The sequence below is a fragment of the Phyllobates terribilis genome, unplaced genomic scaffold (genome assembly GCF_046119375.1).
Source record: "Phyllobates terribilis strain yellow unplaced genomic scaffold, ASM4611937v1 Scaffold_5__5_contigs__length_657084704, whole genome shotgun sequence".
Lineage (NCBI taxonomy): Eukaryota > Metazoa > Chordata > Amphibia > Anura > Dendrobatidae > Phyllobates > Phyllobates terribilis.
In genome coordinates, this window is record NW_027362765.1 from 125,942,583 (window position 1) to 125,965,465 (window position 22,883).

Below are 22,883 nucleotides of genomic sequence, written 5' to 3' on the forward strand. Positions count from 1 at the left end.
AGGTGTGTATATCTCTGTAAATGGAGGAGAAGAGACCTGTGAGATGTGTATATCTCTGTACATGGAGGAGAAGAGACCTGTGAGATGTATATATCTCTGTACATGGAGGAGAAGAGACCTGTGAGATGTGTATATCTCTGTACATGGAGGAGAAGAGACCTGTGAGATGTGTATATCTCTGTACATGGAGGAGAAGAGACCTGTGAGGTGTGTATATCTCTGTACATGGAGGAGAAGAGACCTGTGAGATGTGTATATCTCTGTACATGGAGGAGAAGAGACATGTGAGGTGTGTATATCTCTGTACATGGAGGAGAAGAGACATGTGAGGTGTGTATATCTCTGTACATGGAGGAGAAGAGACCTGTGAGATGTGTATATCTCTGTACATGGAGGAGAAGAGACCTGTGAGATGTGTATATCTCTGTACATGGAGGAGAAGAGACATGTGAGGTGTGTATATCTCTGTACATGGAGGAGAAGAGACATGTGAGGTGTGTATATCTCTGTACATGGAGGAGAAGAGCTATGTGAGGTGTGTATATCTCTGTACATGGAAGAGAAGAGACATGTGAGGTGTGTATATCTCTGTACATGGAGGAGAAGAGACATGTGAGGTGTGTATATCTCTGTACATGGAGGAGAAGAGATATGTGAGGTGTGCATATCTCTGTACATGGAGGAGAAGAGACATGTGAGGTGTGTATATCTCTGTACATGGAGGAGAAGAGACATGTGAGGTGTGTATATCTCTATACATAAAGGAGAAGAAATATGTGAGGTGTGTATATCTCTATACATGGAGGAGAAGAGATATGTGAGATGAGTATATCTCTGTACATGGAGAAGAAGAGACATGAGGTGTGTATATCTCTGTACATGGAGAAGAGATATGTGAGATGTGTATATCTCTGTACATGGAGGAGAAGAGACATGAGGTGTGTATATCTCTGTACATGGAGAAGAAGAGACATGTGAGGTGTGTATATCTCTGTAAATGGAGGAGAAGAGACATGTGAGGTGTGTATATCTCTATACATGGAGGAGAAGAGATATGTGAGATGCGTATATCTCTGTACATGGAGAAGAAGAGACATGAGGTGTGTATATCTCTGTACATGGAGAAGAAGAGATATGTGAGGTGTGTATATCTCTGTAAATGGAGGAGAAGAGACATGTGAGGTGTGTATATCTCTATACATGGAGGAGAAGAGATATGTGAGGTGTGTATATCTCTGTAAATGGAGGAGAAGAGACCTGTGAGATGTATATATCTCTGTACATGGAGGAGAAGAGACCTGTGAGATGTGTATATCTCTGTACATGGAGGAGAAGAGACGTGAGATGTGTATATCTCTGTACATGGAGGAGAAGAGACCTGTGAGGTGTGTATATCTCTGTAGATGGAGGAAAAGAGAGACGTGAGATGTGTATATCTCTGTACATGGAGGAGAAGAGACCTTTGAGGTGTGTATATCTCTATAGATGGAGGAGAAGAGATGTGAGATTGTATATCTCTGTACATGGAGAAGAGACGTGAGATGTGTATATCTCTGTACATGGAGGAGAAGAGACCTGTGAGGTGTGTATATCTCTGTAGATGGAGGAAAAGAGAGACGTGAGATGTGTATATCTCTGTACATGGAGGAGAAGAGACCTTTGAGGTGTGTATATCTCTATAGATGGAGGAGAAGAGATGTGAGATTGTATATCTCTGTACATGGAGAAGAGACGTGAGATGTGTATATCTCTGTACATGGAGGAGAAGAGACATGTGAGGTGTGTATATCTCTGTACGCAGCTATAGGTCTCCTCCACTTTACACAAATAAAGCAGGACAAAACCTTAAAAATGCAATATTTTATTAGAATACATTCATTTTTCTGCATATTCACCTGTGGTAAGGCAGTATGGGATTTCCAGTTGTTTGGCGGTCGTGGTGTGATGTGTGTGGTGTATATTCAGTGTCAGCTTCCATCGGGTTTGTGACATGACAAGATGTCTATGCAGACATGAATGTTTACTGCCATCAGTTTTGATATGGAGTCTTTTCAGCTATAGAATAAATTAAATACATCTTTAAAAAAATATGTACTCTTTCTTGGATCCTCCTTCATATCTTCCATGAAGCCATTGTGGTTGATGCCTTTCCATTTGTGTCGTCATGTTCTCTGAGCCACTAGGGGTGCTATAAACCAAATTATTAGGTTAAGTCCATTGACATGATTGTCCTGGCTTCCTCAACAGACTGGCAGATACCAAGAGGGCAACCTTGGTGCCACAAATGTCCTGGGGATCCATCTCAACTTCTTCATCCCATGTTGTCCTGTTAGATGTGGATCATCTCTACGTCCATTCTCTCAGACTTGGCAAACTCCAGAAACACCAATAAACCCAACACATTGACCACAACTACCAGGTGGAACATGGGACTCCAGGAGCCGGTGGTCTCAATGAGGTAACCGGAGAGATAGACCCAGACTACACCTAGGGCCAGAAGAAAAACACCACATCATTACTTGTAAGATTCAAGCTGGGGCTACATGGCAACTTTGTGTCGCTACAACAATTGTATAGCGGTATTATTTAGAAATGTTATAGCACTATTATTAGATGTCGTTGGGTATGGAGATCTTTGGCCACTCATGGCAACGTGATTTGAGCACTGTATAGAAGTAGCACTACTAGACACTACACACTGCGGTGTGGGTTTTTTCCAGTATTGTATGATAGGGGATGGCACTATAGAGCACTGCTAGTCTGACAGCAGGAGGTTAATTATCCAAGATATGACATTGTTTTTTGGGGGGGCGCCACATTATATGATGCCAAAATATTGTCAGTACATAGTGCAGGTAGAAGCAAAACCCCTTGGGAGCACATTAACAGACATCTCTCAGCATTCCCTACTTGTTCAGTGTCTGCACAGAGCCTGGGGAAGTGGCCAAGCAGCAATGAGCTCTTACCCTATATTATGCAGAAGCTAAAAGCGCACACACAACACAAAGATGAAATGATTGTCAACGTGGTCCCATTGTGGCATGTGACAGTGAGGCCTCACCTGCCGGATTTTTGGTCCCAGGTTGCACACAACTTTGCCATTATATGCCGCAATTTAAAAACATAACCATCATTTTAATTCTTCTTTTATAAATTAACAGTACACATATAAATAAGAAACTTTGCACTATATCTTCTCAGAGAAATCTGCTTATTTCTCCTCATGATTCTCAAAATTCTCAATTCAGGGGATTTTCCCATTACTGAGATAGGAGATAACAGTTGGTGCTTATAAAGTTCTATGGAGAACTGTAACAGTCGTTTCAGCAGAACTTGCAGCAGAATGTCTGTATCTGCCTCTAGCTCCTCCTCCGCCTCCATAGAATGTTATAAGCACCAACTAACATTTTATCATCTCATTAATGTGAATATCTATCTTCCCTAAATACAGATCTTACACATGAATTGAGTGAACGATCAGTCCAGGAGGAGATAGAAGCAGATTTGTTACAAAGTTGCTTATTTTCATGTGTACTATTGATTTATGAAATCAAAAGTTAAAACAAAAGTTAGCGAGTCGCTGGTAGTTTCTAAAAAAAAAAAAAATTTACTACTGTAAAAAAGTTGAGTGACAGTTAAAGTTTGTTGTTTACACGGACTGACCGGCGGCACTAGACAACTGCTGATTGGTAAAAAATGTACCGCTTTGCGGTAGTTACGTAGCCTGTTTTCGGTAATAGATCGCTCGGTGCACACAGGCTGCCTTTGTTCTCGGTCCTGTTTACACAGGACGATGTGCTGCCAAGAAAGATGATCTAGTGTGCAGCACAGAGTTTTGCCCATTTATCAGGTGATCGGCAGCCTGTTTACACTGAAAGATTATTGTGAACGAGCGATAGTAAGACCTCGTGTACAATAATCTTTCAGTGTAAATGACCCTTTAAGATGCACATAAAATTGAATAAATTGTTAATTATCCAGTGGGTCCAATACTTGATATTACATAGCCAAAGTCGCAGTGTAACCCTAACCTAAACCAGATGCCGGGACACTATGCCAACCACGACAAGAATAAGGATCAGCACATTCTGCGCAGCTCTACATTGTGTGCACGATACAACTCCAGGCGGAGACAACTTGCCATGATATGAAGACATCTTGTGGCCAGACAGGGTATGAATCCCGGATCTTAAAGAAGCACTCGCATCAAAAATGTTATTCTCTTAATATATTGCACTAATCATATTATATGGCAGTGTGTGCTTATAATTGCTAATTTTGCCTTTCTACCTAGCTAATTATCTTTTAAATTAGGTCTATAACATCATGTGATTATAAAAACTGACTGAATCCTTCTAAGCACTACATAGCAACAGGAAGTCTCTTTTCCCTGCATGAGTCATCATTAGAACTACAATTGTACATCGGCAAGGGGGGAGCAGCTGGGTCAGGAGTTAAAGACGGAGATAACTCATGCAAGGACAAGATACTTCCAGTTTCTACATAGAGCAAAGAAAAGAGAATAATTACCGTAACTGGGTAGAAATGCAAAATGAGCAATTGTAAGTACACAGTGCTATATAATATGATGATTGCAATATATTAAGAGGATAAAAACTTTGAGTGCTTCTTTATGCTGTCTGTAGAGAGGTACAGACCAAAAGTTTGGACACACCTTCTCATTTAAAGATTTTTCTGTATTTTCATGACTATGAAAACTGTACATTCACACTGAAGGCATCAAAACTATGAATTAACACATGTGGAATTATATACTTAACAAAAAAGTGTGAAACAACTGAAAATATGTCTTATATTCTAGGTTCTTCAAAGTAGCCACCTTTTGCTTTGATGACTGCTTTGCTCACTCTTGGCATTCTCTTGATGAGCTTCAAGAGGTAGTCACCGGAAATGGTCTTCCAACAATCTTGAAGGAGTTCCCAGAGATGCTTAGCACTTGTTGGCCCTTTTGCCTTCACTCTGCGGTCCAGCTCACCCCAAACCATCTCGATTGGGTTCAGGTCTGGTGACTGTGGAGGCCAGGTCATCTGGCGTAGCACCCCATCACTCTCCTTCTTGGTCAAATAGCCCTTACACAGCCTGGAGGTGTGTTTGGGGTTATTGTCCTGTTGAAAAATAAATGATGGTCCAACTAAACGCAAACCGGATGGAATATCATGCCGCTGCAAGATGCTGTGGTAGCCATGCTGGTATAGTATGCCTTCAATTTTGAATAAATCCTCAACAGTGTCACCAGCAAAGCACCCCCACACCATCACACCTCCTCCTCCATGCTTCACGGTGGGAACCAGGCAGTGGTTTCCTAGCAGCTATTTTACCATGAAGGCCTGCTGCACAAAGTCTCCTCTTAACAGTTGTTGTAGAGATGTGTCTGCTGCTAGAACTCTGTGTGGCATTGACCTGGTCTCTAATCTGAGCTGCTGTTAACCTGCAATTTCTGAGGCTGGTGACTCGGATAAACTTATCCTCAGAAGCAGAGGTGACTCTTGGTCTTCCTTTCCTGGGGCGGTCCTCACGTGAGCCAGTTTCTTTGTAGCACTTGATGGTTTTTGCAACTGCACTTGGGGACACTTTCAAAGTTTTCCCAATTTTTCGCACTGACTGACCTTCATTTCTTAAAGTAATGATGGCCACCCCTTTTTCTTTACTTAGCTGCTTTTTTCTTGCCATAATACAAATTCTAACCGTCTATTCAGTAGGACTATCAGCTGTGTATCCACCAGACTTCTGCACAACACAACTGATGGTCCCAACCCCATTTATAAGGCAAGAAATCCCACTTATTAAACCTGACAGGGCACACCTGTGAAGTGAAAACCATTTCCGGTGACTACCTCTTGAAGCTCATCCAGAGAATGCCAAGAGTGTGCAAAGCAGTCATCAAAGCAAAAGGTGGCTGCTTTGAAGAACCTAGAATATAAGACATATTTTCAGTTGTTTCACACTTTTTTGTTAAGTATATAATTCCACATGTGTTAATTCATAGTTTTGATGCCTTCAGTGTGAATGTACAATTTTCATAGTCATGAAAATACAGAAAAATCTTTAAATGAGAAGGTGTGTCCAAACTTTGGTCTGTACTGTATGTTAGCCAACTGCACTGATTTCTCGTTAACCATTTCATGTGTATGGAGGTGTCCCGACTCTCACCCACTAAGAGATGGCAGTTCTAAGGATCGGGCACTGGGATTTCAACTACCTGATCCTTTTGTTCTTGCCCCTGCCAGAGATGACCGGCAGAGGCTTTATGCTGTCCTCTTTCTACTGAGAACACACGCATGCTCAACTCCGTGTGTATGGAGGAAGAGTCAGGAGTGAAAGCTGTTGACCTTACCAGTTTTTGGTGGGCAGCCAACTAGTGTGTGTGGTCGACCTTACACCATAACATCCTAGATCACACATGTATAGAAACCTCATGCAGATCTAAAACATCTCACAGCTGAGGGTTTGCTACAATTGTATCTAATTCTGACAAATGTATGGGAGCTAATCAGTCTAGGCACCAGACTGGATACAACTGTAACAAACCATCAGCTGTGAGAAATATTAGGTTTCTAATTCCTGTTCATTTATGTAAACAAAGATCTTAAAAATGACAAAATATGGAAACATAATATATTAAAAAATTACAGAACTTTAAGATTAGTATGAATAGATTGCTGGGGACTGATCTATGACTTACCAAGTAACGCTCCTCCTGTGTTAGCCACACCTAAAATAGAAGAGAAAAAGAATGAGGCAGAATTCAGAGATCATCCTCCATAGAAGTAAATATAAAAGAGGAAGACAAATCACACACCGACTGTGGTTATAAAACGGTAAATATCTTTCTGCATCGTGAAATCTAGTGATTGGCGAAAGTACAGGATGTTTGAACAAACTATATGGTGATCACTATATGGTGACTTCACCAGCAAAATTGTGAGTGCAGCTCTGGGGTATAATACAGGATGTCACTCAGGATCAGTACAGGATAAGTAATGTAATGTATGTACACAGTGAAGCCACCAGCAGAATAGTGAGTGCAGCTCTGGAGTATAATATAGGATGTAACTCAGGATCAGTACAGGATAAGTAATGTAATGTAGGTACACAGTGACTGCACCAGCAGAATAGTGAGTGCAGCTCTGGGGTATAATACAGGATGTCACTCAGGATCAGTACAGGATAAGTAATGTAATGTATGTACACAGTGAGTGCAGCTCTGGAGTATAATACAGGATGTAACTCAGGATCAGTACAGGATAAGTAACATAATCTAAGTACATAGTTACTCCACCAGCAGAATAGTGAGTGCAGCTCTGGAGTATAATACAGGATATAACTCAGGATCAGTACAGGATAAGTAATGTAATGTATGTACACAGTGACTGCACCAGCAAAATAGTGAGTGCAGCTCTGGAGTATAATACAGGATGTCACTCCGGATCAGTACAGGATAAGTAATGTAATGTATGTACACAGTGACTCTACCAGCAGAATAGTGAGTGCAGCTCTGGAGTATAATACAGGATGTAACTCAGGATCAGTACAGGATAAGTAATGTAATGTATGTACACAATGACTCTACCAGCAGAATAGTGAGTGCAGCTCTGGAGTATAATACAGGATCAAACTCAGGATCAGTACAGGATAAGTAATGTAATGCATGTACACAGTGACTCCACCAGCAGAATAGTGAGTGCAGCTCTGGAGTATAATACAGGATGTAACTCAGGATCAGTACAGGATAAGTAATGTAATGTATGTACATAGTGATATCACCAGCAGAATAGTGAGTGCAGCTCTGGAGTATAATACAGGATGTAACTCAGGATCAGTGCAGTATAAGTAATATAATGTATGTACACAGTGACTCCACCATCAGAATAGTGAGTGCAGCTCTGGAGTATAATACAGGATGTAACTCCGGATAAGTAATGTAATGCATGTACACAGTGATATCACCGGCGGAATAGTGAGTGCAGCTGTGGAGTATAATACAGGATATAACTCAGGATCAGTACAGGATAAGTAATGTAATGTATGTACACAGTGATATCACCAGCAGAATAGTGAGTGCAGCTCTGGAGTATAATACAGGATGTAACTCAGGATCAGTACAGGATAAGTAATGTAATGTATGTACAGAGTGACTCCACCTGCAGAAGAGTGAGTGCAGCTCTGGAGTATAATACAGGATGTAACTCAGGATCAGTACAAGATAAGTAATGTAATGTATGTACACAGTGACCCCACCAGCAGAATAGTGAGTGCAGCTCTAGAGTATAATACAGGATGTAACTCAGGATCAGTACAGGATAAGTAATGTAATGTATGTACACAGTGAAGCCACCAGCAGAATAGTGAGTGCAGCTCTAGAGTATAATACAGGATGTAACTCAGGATCAGTACAGGATAAGTAATGTAATGTATGTACACAGTGACTCCACCACCAGAACAGTGAGTGTAGCTCTGGAGTATAATACAGGATGTAACTCAGGATCAGTACAGGATAAGTAATGTAATGTATATACACAGTGACTGCACCAGCAGAATAGTGAGTGCAGCTCTGGAGTATAATACAGGATGTAACTCAGGATCAGTACAGGATAAGTAATGTAATGTATGTACACAGTGACTCCACCAGCAGAATAGTGAGTGCAGCTCTGGAGTGTAATACAGGATGAAACTCAGGATTATTGCAGGATAAGTAATGTAATGTTTGATGTACACAGTGACTCCAGAGGCAGAATAGTGAGTGAAGCTCTGGAGTATAATACAGGATGTAACTCAGGATCACTACAGGATAAGTAATGTAATGTATGTACACAGTGACTCCACCAGCAGAATAGTGAGTGCAGCTCTGGAGTATAATACAGGATGTAACTCAGGATCAGTACAGGATAAGTAATGTAATGTATGTACACAGTGACTGCACCAGCAGAATAGTGAGTGCAGCTCTGGAGTATAATACAGGATGTAACTCAGGATAAGTAATGTAATGCATGTACACAGTGATATCACCGGCGGAATAGTGAGTGCAGCTCTGGAGTATAATACAGGATGTAACTCAGGATCAGTACAGGATAAGTAATGTAATGTATGTACACAGTGATATCACCAGCAGAATAGTGAGTACAGCTCTGGAGTATAATACAGGATGTAACTCAGGATCAGTGCAGTATAAGTAATGTAATGTATGTACACAGTGACTCCACCGGCGGAATAGTGAGTGCAGCTGTGGAGTATAATACAGGATATAACTCAGGATCAGTACAGGATAAGTAATGTAATGTATGTACACAGTGATATCACCAGCAGAATAGTGAGTGCAGCTCTGGAGTATAATACAGGATGTAACTCGGGATCAGTACAGGATAAGTAATGTAATGTATGTACAGAGTGACTACACCTGCAGAATAGTGAGTGCAGCTCTGGAGTATAATACAGGATATAACTCAGGATCAGTACAGGATAAGTAATGTAATGTATGTACACAGTGACCCCACCAGCAGAATAGTGAGTGCAGCTCTAGAGTATAATACAGGATGTAACTCAGGATCAGTACAGGGTAAGTAATGTAATGTATGTACACAGTGACCCCACCAGCAGAATAGTGAGTGCAGCTCTAGAGTATAATACAGGATGTAACTCAGGATCAGTACAGGATAAGTAATGTAATGTATGTACACAGTGAAGCCACCAGCAGAATAGTGAGTGCAGCTCTAGAGTATAATACAGGATGTAACTCAGGATCAGTACAGGATAAGTAATGTAATGTATGTACACAGTGACTCCACCACCAGAACAGTGAGTGTAGCTCTGGAGTATAATACAGGATGTAACTCAGGATCAGTACAGGATAAGTAATGTAATGTATATACACAGTGACTGCACCAGCAGAATAGTGAGTGCAGCTCTGGAGTATAATACAGGATGTAACTCAGGATCAGTACAGGATAAGTAATGTAATGTATGTACACAGTGACTCCACCAGCAGAATAGTGAGTGCAGCTCTAGAGTATAATACAGGATGTAACTCAGGATCAGTACAGGATAAGTAATGTAATGTATGTACACAGTGACTGCACCAGCAGAATAGTGAGTGCAGCTCTGGAGTATAATACAGGATGTAACTCAGGATCAGTACAGGATAAGTAATGTAATGTATGTACACAGTGACTGCACCAGCAGAATAGTGAGTGCAGCTCTAGAGTATAATACAGGATGTAACTCAGGATCAGTACAGGGTAAGTAATGTAATGTATGTACACAGTGAAGCCACCAGCAGAATAGTGAGTGCAGCTCTAGAGTATAATACAGGATGTAACTCAGGATCAGTACAGGATAAGTAATGTAATGTATGTACACAGTGACTCCACCAGAAGAACAGTGAGTGCAGCTCTGGAGTGTAATACAGGATGAAACTCAGGATTATTGCAGGATTAGTAATATAATGTATGTACACAGTGACCCCACCAGCAGACTAGTGAGTGCAGCTCTAGAGTATAATACAGGATGTAACTCAGGATCAGTACAGGATAAGTAAAGTAAAGTATGTACACAGTGACTCCACCAGCAGAAAAGTGAGTGTAGCTCTGGAGTATAATACAGGATGTAACTCAGGATCAGTACAGGATAAGTAATGTAATGTATATACACAGTGACTGCACCAGCAGAATAGTGAGTGCAGCTCTGGAGTATAATACAGGATGTAACTCAGGATCAGTACAGGATAAGTAATGTAATGTATGTACAGTGACTCCACCAGCAGAATAGTGAGTGCAGCTCTGGAGTGTAATACAGGATGAAACTCAGGATTATTGCAGGATAAGTAATGTAATGTATGATGTACACAGTGACTCCAGAGGCAGAATAGTGAGTGAAGCTCTGGAGTATAATACAGGATGTAACTCAGGATCACTACAGGATAAGTAATGTAATGTATGTACACAGTGACTCCACCAGCAGAATAGTGAGTGCAGCTCTGGAGTATAATACAGGATGTAACTCAGGATCAGTACAGGATAAGTAATGTAATGTATGTACACAGTGACTGCACCAGCAGAATCGTGAGTGCAGCTCTGGAGTATAATACAGGATGTAACTCAGGATAAGTAATGTAATGTATGTACACAGTGATATCACCAGCAGAATATTGAGAGCAGCTCTGGAGTATAATACAAGATATAATTCAGGATCAGTATAGAATTAGTAATGTAATGTATGTACACAGTGACTGCACCAGCAGGATAGTGAGTGCAGCTCTGGAGTATAATTCAGGATGTAACTCAGGATCAGTACAGGATAAGTAATGCAATGTATGTACACAGTGATATCATCAGCAGAATAGTGAGTGCAGCTCTGGAGTATAATACAGGATGTAACTCAGGATCAGTATAGGATAAGTAATGTAATGTATGTACACAGTGACTCCACCAGCAGAATAGTGAGTGCAGCTCTGGAGTATAATTCAGGATGTAACTCAGGATCAGTACAGGATAAGTAATGCAATGTATGTACACAGTGATATCATCAGCAGAATAGTGAGTGCAGCTCTGGAGTATAATACAGGATGTAACTCAGGATCAGTACAGGATAAGTAATGTAATGCATGTACACAGTGACTCCACCAGAAGAATAGTGAGTGCAGCTCTGGAGTGTAATACAGGATGTAACTTAGGATCAGTAGAGGATAAGTAATGTAATGTATGTACACAGTGACTCCACCAGAAGAATAGTGAGTGCAGCTCTGGAGTGTAATACAGCATGAAACTCAGGATTATTGCAGGATAAGTAATGTAAAGCAACTATGGCTATGAGACACATTCAGTTATTCTCAATATTATATATACACACCAAAAAGGAAGCCGGCACAGGAGGGGGCGAGGTCCTGAACATTGACGGTTATACCACTGTAAGAGAATAGTCATATCACCCAGTGTCTGTTATAATGGAGCAGTAAATGACAGGAGCCAGAACATCTGTCACTAAAGTCTCCCGAGCCCCTACCTGTGGTTGAATGTCTGCAATCCCACTGACACAGATGCAAATACAATTGCCTGAGCATAACTGTTTGTATGAGCCAAGCAGAGGATGAAGAGGCTGGAGACGCCCATTCCCATAACCTGCAGACATAGAACAAGAGCTTTTACAATGCGAGGACATAACTACACCATATGAGGGCTCAGTGATGTAGCAGAGCTCAATACTCATTTAATGTAGAAGCTTTGGCTGTCTACATATTGTGAGCTCAGCTCTGCTGCAAACAGGCTCAGCTCTGCTGCATCTCACACATTCAGCTTAGCCGCAACCAATATGCTGAGAGAAGAGCGAAGAAAAATGACAGAACCGCAGTCACCTGCATGAGCTTCCGGACCCAGATGGTTTTATAACCTGAAAAGAAAAAAAATAATATTTCCATAACTATTGGAAGAGAAAACCTCCAGAAATAAACTTGCCGATGAGTCGGCCGCAAAGTGTCAGGAAGAACATTTTAAATTGCAATTATGCCACCTACTGGCCATGAAAAAGCTTTAGGGTATATGTTCAGACTGAGTTTTTTTTCACAAATTATGTGAATATAGAGCTATGTTTCAAATATTGAGCTTAAAAAAAATGTTTAGTCAATTCTTTGGTGCGTTTCCCAAGCATAAATTTTGGAAAACAATTTTTTGCCACATTTTTTTTATTTATCAGTTTTTGATACATTTTTTTGCTTGCTTTTTGCAGTGGAAAGAAGCCCAAAAAAACACCCTAATTCGTACACCCCATGATATAATTAAGAGAACATCATAATCCATGCTGAAAAATAAAACGTGCCAAAAACCTCATCAAAAAAAGTGTAAAAAAAAAATATATATTCAGCCACAGAAATCCACTCCCTTAATATATATATATGTGGCACCCCAGGGGTCCGGTTGCCACAGTGGCATTGAGTCCCTCACAAGAGGTGATGCCATGCCTGGTAGCAAGCAGGGGTCCCCTAATTAGGTTTTGCTAAGCATGCAACACTGTCCTGGCTCCAGACCAGCAAGGGGAGCCCCTCCTTTTGGCAACTGGGATCTGGGGGTGGGAATAGTTAGACTTAGTGTGAGGAGTTAAGTGAGGACGTCACCCCAGAAGGAACCAACAGAGAAGAACCGGACACCGGAGTCCGAGGCTGTGGGGCACTGAAGGCCCAGCAGCAGAAACCGGGGGGCAGAAGACTGCAGGTCTCCTGGCCCCATCAGACGCCCGGAGGCTCAGCAGCACAGAGGGCCCAGCACCGCCACGTGGGAGCGACGCACCAGCAAGGCCCGAGCTGCCTGCCATACGGGTGAGCACAGAAACGCCGCACTCAGGGACGAGGGCCACCGCACAGCTACAAGTAGCAGGGCCAAAGAGTTTAGTGGAAAGGGAAGGCCTCCAAATTCACCTGGCGAGGTGGATTCCTTACTTGTTTCCAGGCTTCCTGGACTTCCACTTCTAGCCAGTACTCGTGTCCCGGCTTGTCTAATCACCACCAGTAAAGCTAAGAGGAAACCGCCATTAAGTTGTGGACTGATTATTACTGCGCCATCAATCCCTGCACTACAACACCCAGCATAACCTATAACATCAACACTGCCCTGGAGCTAAGCTCTACCTGTGGAGAGCCACACCATCCCTGCTGCATTAACATCAGCTCCAGAGGACCTGCTCCGCAGCGGCGGCTCCCCTAGCCGCATACCACAGGTGGCGTCACAAACTTTATACAAACACTATAAATCCCCTATAAATAAACCCCTTTTATTGACCGCCCTGGGTCATGGACCGGGTCACCGCCACTGTGACATCATCCCCAGCATCCACCGGCCCGGCACCAAGTACCCACGGCCCAGGGGGCGCGTCATATACTGATATTTTTTTTTCTTGCAAATTATCATTACATAATTTTCTGGCAGATTGATTTGATTATAAATCATTATTTCCATATGTTAAATGCTCATCAAAGTGCTTTATACACTGCTCAAAAAAATAAAGGGAACACTCAAATAACACATCCTAGATCTGAATGAATGAAATCTTCTCATTGAATACTTTGTTCTGTACAAAGTTGAATGTGCTGACAACAAAATCACACAAAAATCATCAATGGAAATGAAATTTATTAACCAATGGAGGCCTGGATTTGGAGTCACCCCCAAAATTAAAGTGGAAAAACACACTACAGGCTGATCCAACTTTGATGTAATGTCCTTAAAACAAGTCAAAATGAGGCTCAGTATTGTGTGTGGCCTCCACGTGCCTGTGTAACCTCCCTACAATGCCTGGGCATGCTCCTGATGAGATTGCGGATGGTCTCCTGTGGGATCTCATCCCAGACCTGGACTAAAGCATCCGACAACTCCTGGACAGTCTGTGGTGCAACGTGACGTTGGTGGATGGAGCGAGACATGATGTCCCAGATGTGCTCAATCGGATTCAGGTCTGGGGAACGGGCGGGCCAGTCCATAGCTTCAATGCCTTCATCTTGCAGGAACTGCTGACACACTCCAGCCACATGAGGTCTGGCATTGTCCTGCATTAGGAGGAACCCAGGGCCCACCGCACCAGCATATGGTCTCACAAGGGGTCTGAGGATCTCATCTTGGTACCTAATGGCAGTTAGGCTACCTCTGGCGAGCACAGGGAGGGCTGTGCGGCCCTCCAAAGAAATGCCACCCCACACCATTACTGACCCACTGCCAACCGGTCATGCTGAAGGATGTTGCAGGCAGCCGATTGCTCTCCATGGCGTCTCCAGACTCTGTCACGTCTGTCACATGCTCAGTGTGAACCTGCTTTCATCTGTGAAGAGCACATGGCAAATGCCATGCGTCCTGCATGGTGTTGGGCTGTGAGCACAACCCCCATCTGTGGACGTCGGGCCCTCATACCACCCTCATGGAGTCGGTTTCTAACCGTTTGTGCAGACATATGCACATTTGTTGCCAGCTGGAGGTCATTTTGCAGGGCTCTGGCAGTGCTCCTCCTGTTCCTCCTTGCACAAAGGAGGAGGTAACGGTCCTGCTGCTGGGTTGTTGCCCTCCTATGGCTCCCTCCACATCTCCTGGTATCTGCTCCATGCTCTGGACACTGTGCTGACAGACACAGCTACCCTTCTTGCCACAGCTCGCACTTATGTGCCATCCTGGATGAACTGCACTACCTGAGCAACTTCTGTGGGTTGTACTGTAGACACCGCCTCATGCTACTGTACCTCTAGGGGTGAGAGCAATGGCAAAATGAAAAAATGAACAAAATAACAGCCAAAAAGGATGAGAACAGAGAAATGGTCTGTGGTCACCACCTGCAGAACCACTCCTTTATAGGGGGTATCTTGCTAATTGCCGATCATTTCTACCAGTTGTCTGTTCCATTTGCACAACAGCAGGAGAAATTGATTCACAATCAGTGTTGCTTCATAACTGGACAGGTAGATTTCACAGAAGTGTTATTCACTTGGAGTTACATTGTGTTGTTTAAGTGTTCCCTTTATTTTTTTGAGCAGTGTATTATTCAGATGTACCAAAAATGATTTAATGTTCAGGAGGAAACAGTCAGCAAGCGCAAGTCTCCCACCGACTATACCATACCTTGTCATAAGATAGGAAGAATGAATGAGACTTCCAAGGGATGTCGCTGTGCGTAGTAATAGACGAAGTAGTATAGTCATGGATAATTTATTTAAAGTGACAGTAACACTTACCAGGTACAAACTAAGCGAAAAAAATACTGTACATCTTATTAAGAATGTACAGTACAGACCAAAAGTTTGGACACACCTTCTCATTTAAAGATTTTTCTGTATTTTCATGACTATGAAAATTGTACATTCACACTGAAGGCATCAAAACTATGAATTAACACATGTGGAATTATATACTTAACAAAAAAGTGTGAAACAACTGAAAATATGTCTTATATTTTAGGTTCTTCAAAGTAGCCACCTTTTGCTTTGATGACTGCTTTGCACACTCTTGGCATTCTCTTGATGAGCTTCAAGAGGTAGTCACCAAAAATGGTCTTCCAACAATCTTGAAGGAGTTCCCAGAGATGCTTAGCACTTGTTGGCCCTTTTGCCTTCACTCTGCGGTCCAGCTCACCCCACACCATCACACCTCCTCCTCCATGCTTCACGGTGGGAACCAGGCATGTAGAGTCCATCCGTTCACCTTTTCTGCGTCGCACAAAGACACGGTGTTTGGCACCAAAGATCTCAAATTTGGACTCATCAGACCAAAGCACAGATTTCCACTGGTCTAATGTCCATTCCTTTTGTCTCTTCTGCTTGTTGCCTGTCCTTAGCAGTGGTTTCCTAGCAGCTATTTTACCATGAAGGCCTGCTGCACAAAGTCTCCTCTTAACAGTTGTTGAAGAGATGTGTCTGCTGCTAGTACTCTGTGTGGCATTGACCTGGTCTCTAATCTGAGCTGCTGTTAACCTGTGATTTCTGAGGCTGGTAACTCGGATAAACTTATCCTCAGAAGCAGAGGTGACTCTTGGTCTTCCTTTCCTGGGGCAGTCCTCATGTGAGCCTGTTTCTTTTTAGCGCTTGATAGTTTTTGCAACTGCACTTGGGGACACTTTCAAAGTTTCCCCAATTTTTCGGACTGACTGACCTTCACTTCTTAAAGTAATGTTGGCCACTCATTTTTCTTTACTTAGCTGCTTTTTTCTTGCCATAATATAAATTCTAACAGTCTATTCAGTAGGACTATCAGCTGTGTATCCACAAGACTTCTGCACAACACAATTTATAAGGCAAGAAATCCCACTTATTAAACCTGACAGGGCACACCTGTGAAGTGAAAACCATTTCCGGTGACTACCTCTTGAAGCTCATCAAGAGAATGCCAAGAGTGTGCAAAGCAGTTATCAAAGCAAAAGGTGGCTACTTTGAAGAACCTAGAATATAAGACATATTTTCAGTTGTTTCACACTGTTTTGTTAAGTATATAATTCCACATGTGTTAATTCATAGTTTTGATGCCTTCAGTGTGAATGTACAATTTTCATAGTCATGAAAATACAGAAAAATCTTTAAATGAGGTGTGTCCAAACTTTTGGTCTGTACTGTATAAAGGGATAATATTACATTGGGATCACAGGTTTTTCCATCTGGAGCATTGATTGATGGCTGTATTGATTTGGCGGTATTATTTGACTGAAATCATGAGGAGGAGGAGATCTCTCTGAGTAGGGAGAGTACAGCGCATGCGCCAGGTTGGGGGTGCAAGCGCAAGATTTCAGCACAAAAAGAAGTGACATACTTATGGAGACTTTAAGAGGGGCTCCACCTTACCTTGTGTGATGAGGTAGTCAGACAGGAGCCCACTGAACACAGCAGATGGGATGGCGACAAGCCAGGGTACAACGTTAAATACCCAACCCTGCAAGGCAAGAAACTGGTCAGGAAGAAGATGATCCAGGGATACAATGTAGGAGAATAAGGCCTTGGTAGATGATACCTACCATTATGTCACTTTTTCATCTCCATTCACTTTTATTGGAATGTGATTTGCACTTTGCAATTCCACATTTTTAGCAATAGGTGGCAGCAGACAATCGCACAAACACAATCCCAGTCAGACAAAACGGTATCAGGTCACATGACTCTCACCTTGGCGTCTGGGAAACGCTCCTTAAAAAATGTTGGAACCCAGGAAAACAGGGTGAACGCAGAGCTGGCCACGCTGAGCTGGGCGATAATCACTGCCCTAAAATTATACAGAAAGACAAAACCGAAAAAGAGTCTGACTTTGTGCTGTGCGCCAAATAGGAGTGTGTAACTGGTGGGGTCGCCCTTAATGCCCACTGATGGGGTAATATTACATATCTAATAAAAGGTTATAAGGACACCACTGTACATACCACACGGGCGCCTTCCTAAATAAGCATCTCCAGGGCACGCTGGTCTGGGCAGACAATGAGAAACCTTTCCCCAGATCTTCAAAAGTGAGAATCTTCTCTGGCGAAAAGACACAAAGTATTATATTGAGACCCTCATCATGTCTTATAAACATCGGGTATAACATGGCTGGAGATGCTGCTCAAAACTCAAGACTGTAGCCCTGGCTTGGCGGCGTAATCTAAAGGGTTAATCCGTTGCACCAAAAAGTAATCCTCGGTCCATAGCATAGTAAATAACTTGGTGATTGCTGGGGGTCCGACCACTGGTACCCACAGCAATCCCGAGATCAGGACTCTGCCTCCTCTATGGGACTGAATAGCCGAGCGCTGCACTTGGCAGTCCCTTTAATACTTTTGCTTGGATATTGGGTTGTGAATGATCGTCATAACATTGGGTGGGTTCTGGAAAGTATTTGCAGTCATCATAAGGCATGATAACACCATTGCAGTCCCATGTCTACAGTAAATGGGCAACCGATACAATGAGTGCCACTCAAGAAGTAATTTCAGGGGTGCTAAAGGCTGGAGTCCTTTAGAGGGGTTGTCCAGGGATAGAACAATATGCCAGATTTTTGTTTTTTATTTGTTTTCTACAGAAACGGCATCATTCTTAATTATGGGTTGTGGGTGATATTGTAGCTCAGCTCCATTCAGGTCAATGGGTCTCAATTGCAATACCATTCACAACCTATGTTCAGGGGTGGCGCTATTACTGAAAGAAAGCAGACATTTTTTTCTAATCTTGGACACCTTTGATGCCTCAAGTAGACATTATGGCTGACCTTTCTGAAAGGTACGGTCCGAAAGACATTATTGAACTGTACAATGGTTGTCACCTCTTAACAAAGAGCTGTGAAACGACACCTCCATCCCTGAAACTAATAGAAGAGAAGGACGGGGTGATAGAAAGGTCCTTGGCCGACAATAACTGCTCTCAATACTGCCATAATATATTTTTTTTAATTTCTGGGGAGTTTCCCTTTAAATTGTGCCAGCTTACCACTTTTCTTCAGTAGATAGGTGCTCAGACCATACCCCCAGCTTAAAGTGAGAAACCCCGCAAAATAGAAGACGAACTCCCAGCCGTACCACTCCAGCAACACCGACCCGACTCCACCAATCAACAGTGTCCTGGAATAAAAAGACTATAAGCACGGGGATAGCTGACCGCACGAAGGGGAGGGAACCAGATAATTCTTCACAACCTAACTTTATTGTGATACCCCCCCCTTGCCATATCCTTGATAACATAGATAGACCTGCCGCTCAGGAAAGCTGGATGATACGTACCCAAGCTGGGATCCACAGCCCACAACACTGCAGGTGAACGCTCGCTCACTTTCCCGAACCCGCTGAGAGAGCAGACTCGCCAGAGCCGGGAAGTGCACGCCTGATGTAGAAAAGGGTTAAAAGAAAAAAACAATATAAATATGTCAGAAATGCCTATGCCAGGGGTTGTGGACAAAGCAACATAACTGCTCTCCCTTGTACCCTCCATACAGCCAATCATGGTGGGAAATTAACTTTTTACACTAGCCCCTCCCCTGAGAATCCTCTCACCCAATAGGTAGGTGAAAGAGGACACTCCCTTGCGGGGCAGCTTTGTTTCTAACAGGTCAGTGATGTCCAAATTTCTTGTGACCTTCATCTTTGTACAAGGGATTGATGCTTGGAGGAACCCACTTAGTGGTTGTTATTGTGCCAACTGGTTCAGCTTTATTTCACAAATACCCCACACTGTCCTGCTGATAGGAGACCTTTAATAACTAGACACCCTCTACACCTGCCATGCATGGAGGTTCAAATGAACTTGAATTTACATTACAGGACCCACCCCCGAGGATTACCTTGCAATAGTCCCACGAGGAATCGTAGAAGACTGACCAAAAGAAGAGGGTCTTTGGTCACATGAGCAGCCAGGGGGGTCACTGCCGTGATGAAGCCCCAGGACAAAGCTGATAAGAGAATAACTTTCTCACCACCTACCCTAAAAGATACAAATAAATTGACAGCGCTACCAGGACCCCATCAAGAGCCATAAGAAAGCTCACTAAAAGTAAGGTGCCCAATGCCACCATGTGACAGTCAATGGGATGCCCCGTGTACTCACTTGTCACTCAGATGCCCCCCTGCCACTTGAGTTACGCAGTACCCCCAGAAGAAGCTGCCCAGAGCAAATCCAGACTGCCGCTTGTCCCAGCCAAAGTACCCACTCATCGACACTGCGCAGATTGGCATGCTGGCCCGGGCACAGTAAAGGAGACATGTTCCCATCAGAAGAGCTGCAGTCCAGACACGGGTCTCCAGCCTGTAACAAGAAATTGAAAATAAGGGGATAAGATACCTCTTGAGAGCTAGTGGATCATAACACCTTAAAGGGAGTCTGTCGCCAAGTTTTTGCTTCCCCATCTGAGAGCAGCATGATGTAGGGCCAGAGACCCTGATTCCAGCGATGTATCACTTACTGGGCTGTTTGCTGCAGCTTTGGTAAAAATCACAGTTTTTATCAGCAGCAGATCTACCAGTTTTCTGAAGCTTTGTATAACCCCTCCCACACCTCCAATTGGCAGCTTTCTGCCTATGCACAGTGTACACAGAAAGCTGCCAATCAGTGGTGGGGGCGGGGTTATACAAAGCTAATGAATTAGCGATGGGCAGTGGCTCTGCTCACCAAAAAGAGCCGGCTCTTTTGGATCCTAAATAGATCCCTATTAAATATGTGTTCACCACAGGTGAACTCATATTTAACATGACGTTGATGCAGGCGAAACTCCGCCCACCCATGATGAAGCTCTGCTCAACCGCAAATTAGCCAATGAAATCAAAGAGTGGGCTGAGTTTGAATCCGGTGGGCAGAGTTACGACCGCCGAACACCGTGATTTTACACCCAGTGAGAGCCATTTAGAGAAGTTAGTGGCTCTCACTGGGGTGCCGGCTCCCATCAGTCACAGCAGGGAGCCGGCTCCCCTAGTTTCGGATCGTTCGCGACTGACACATCACTATAATGAATATGGAGGACTACCTGGCAGCAGGTTTACTAGTCTTCTAGTGATAATCTCCTGAAAAGAAAACAGTGATTTTATCAAAACTACAGCAAGTAGTCCAGTAAGTGACACATAGCTGGAATCAGGGTCTCTGTCTCTACATTATGGTGTAGATTAGGTGACACAGATCTGGTGACAGATTCCCTTGCTTTCAGTTATACCAGTGGTCGTATTGGCTAAGTGTTTGGACAGTGTCACACTTGCAGGACATCCTCTAAAGACAGTCAAATGTGTATAAATGTACCAAGTTCTCTTCTGCCTTTTCATAGCTACAGACGCTACTTGGAAAGCGATATGACGGTTCCTACAGTGAATGTAACAGCAGCCATACTGGCAGTTTCCAGTACGATGCTGCAGTGAACACAACCCTCCAGATACCGTCTATGCGCTGTAGCCGATTACTATATTGGGAACTTTCCTGAAAATAATCAGATGGTTTTATTAAGATCATTACCCATAACCCTTTGCACACCCCACCTTCCTACTAATCAAACAATGGAGGCAGGAGGAGGCAGCACCTAATATTTAACCACATACAGCCTGGAGGGCAGATTACACAGCTAATAGCGTCAACATTGTAACAAGAAGAGGGAGAAAATACTGTACGTAATGCAATATACAGGCAAGAGACAAACTGTGAAAGCTGCAGTCACAATTCTGCTGGAAACAGTCAGCAAGCTAATAACTAGCAGCTCAGTTGAGCTCGTAAAGGGTTATTCCCACTTTCATAGAATTTACTGTTTGAGTCTTCAGTTTTTCTTGATTTTATTTTGTTTACAGCTTGATGCTTAAGAGACCAACCAAAATTTCTATCTAGCAGAGGTGGCCGAACATGTAGAGTTCTTACAAGTTCTTTTCTGTCGAGCTTGTAAGCACCGCTTTGAAGCTGGCCTTTAGTTGTTAGCTCCTAATATCTGCCGGCTTCAGGGCAATACTTGCAAACTAGACAGCAGCGGTGATCGGTCTCCTAGGCAATGAGCTGTTAACAAAAGTGACAATATCTCGAGAACGACTGCAAATTCTAATAAACAGTAAATTGCAAAAGTCACTATCCGAAAATACACATCTATGAAAATGAGAATAATCCCTTAAACTGGCCATACACATAAGACAGATGTCTGCCAAACCCTCATTCAGCAGACATTTACTTCTCCCGACCCCCATATACATAAGCACTTGGCTTGGCTGCTAGTTCATGTGTTTTCATTGGGGAGATAGAATGCCAGAGGTGTCTGCTTAGGCCACGGCCCCACTATCAGTATTTGGTCAGTATGCGGTCAGTATTGGGTGATGAATGCAGAATTGGTGACTTGTTTCTATTATAGCTTTTCTCTGATTGTTCCTCACCTGGTTTTGGCTCCCACTCCTGAGAAAAAATACTGACCGAATACTGACCAAATACTGATAGTGGGGCCGTGGCCTTAGAGGATTATTTTCTCTGAAAACAAAAAGGATAGGTCATTACAATTCCAAGTGCCTGACCCTTCACTTCTCTGACATCAGGTCCCACCGAAATGGCTAACTTTCATCTAATGTGAATGGGGGCCTTTCATTTTTCCAACCTCAGACAACATCATATGAAATACTGGAGCATGTGCCACACAGACAATGAACAAGCAGGGAATGCTGGGAAAATTCTGCTCTGAAGCACGCAAAAAAAAAAAAAAAAGATACAATAATAGTTGTCATATGGAACGACTGATTATCACCTGTCTCCTTCAGGTGGTTCTAAAATGAGACCGAAAGGTATGGATAGACAATGATATTCTGTGCCACCATGTTGTAGGGTGAAGCAATCAGGAGAGAACTGGCACCATTAATGAGAGTATGGTGCCTGGAGGGACTGTGGTTGAGCCTATGAGACATTACAGGCCTGAGGCTTGTCCACTTGGGAAGGTGAAGGGACTGAAGCTTTTGTA

At 43.0% G+C, this 22,883-nt stretch overlaps 1 protein-coding gene across 1 annotated transcript in view; it reads right to left on the reverse strand.

The window, feature by feature from the left end:
- Positions 1-1,845: 1,845 nt before the first annotated feature.
- Positions 1,846-22,883, reverse strand: part of SLC17A9 (solute carrier family 17 member 9) — a 31,583-nt gene continuing 10,545 nt past the window's right edge. Inside the window, exons 2-13 of the mRNA XM_073682949.1 lie at positions 20,030-20,227; positions 19,767-19,906; positions 19,210-19,309; positions 18,920-19,050; positions 17,881-17,977; positions 17,630-17,726; positions 17,312-17,399; positions 12,365-12,399; positions 12,016-12,131; positions 11,863-11,918; positions 6,704-6,733; positions 1,846-2,487 (exon numbers count right to left, since the gene is read on the reverse strand). Of these exons, the coding sequence (XP_073539050.1) occupies positions 2,330-2,487; positions 6,704-6,733; positions 11,863-11,918; positions 12,016-12,131; positions 12,365-12,399; positions 17,312-17,399; positions 17,630-17,726; positions 17,881-17,977; positions 18,920-19,050; positions 19,210-19,309; positions 19,767-19,906; positions 20,030-20,227 (1,246 nt within the window). The 3' untranslated portion in view covers positions 1,846-2,329. The remainder of the gene's footprint in view (positions 2,488-6,703; positions 6,734-11,862; positions 11,919-12,015; positions 12,132-12,364; positions 12,400-17,311; positions 17,400-17,629; positions 17,727-17,880; positions 17,978-18,919; positions 19,051-19,209; positions 19,310-19,766; positions 19,907-20,029; positions 20,228-22,883) is intronic.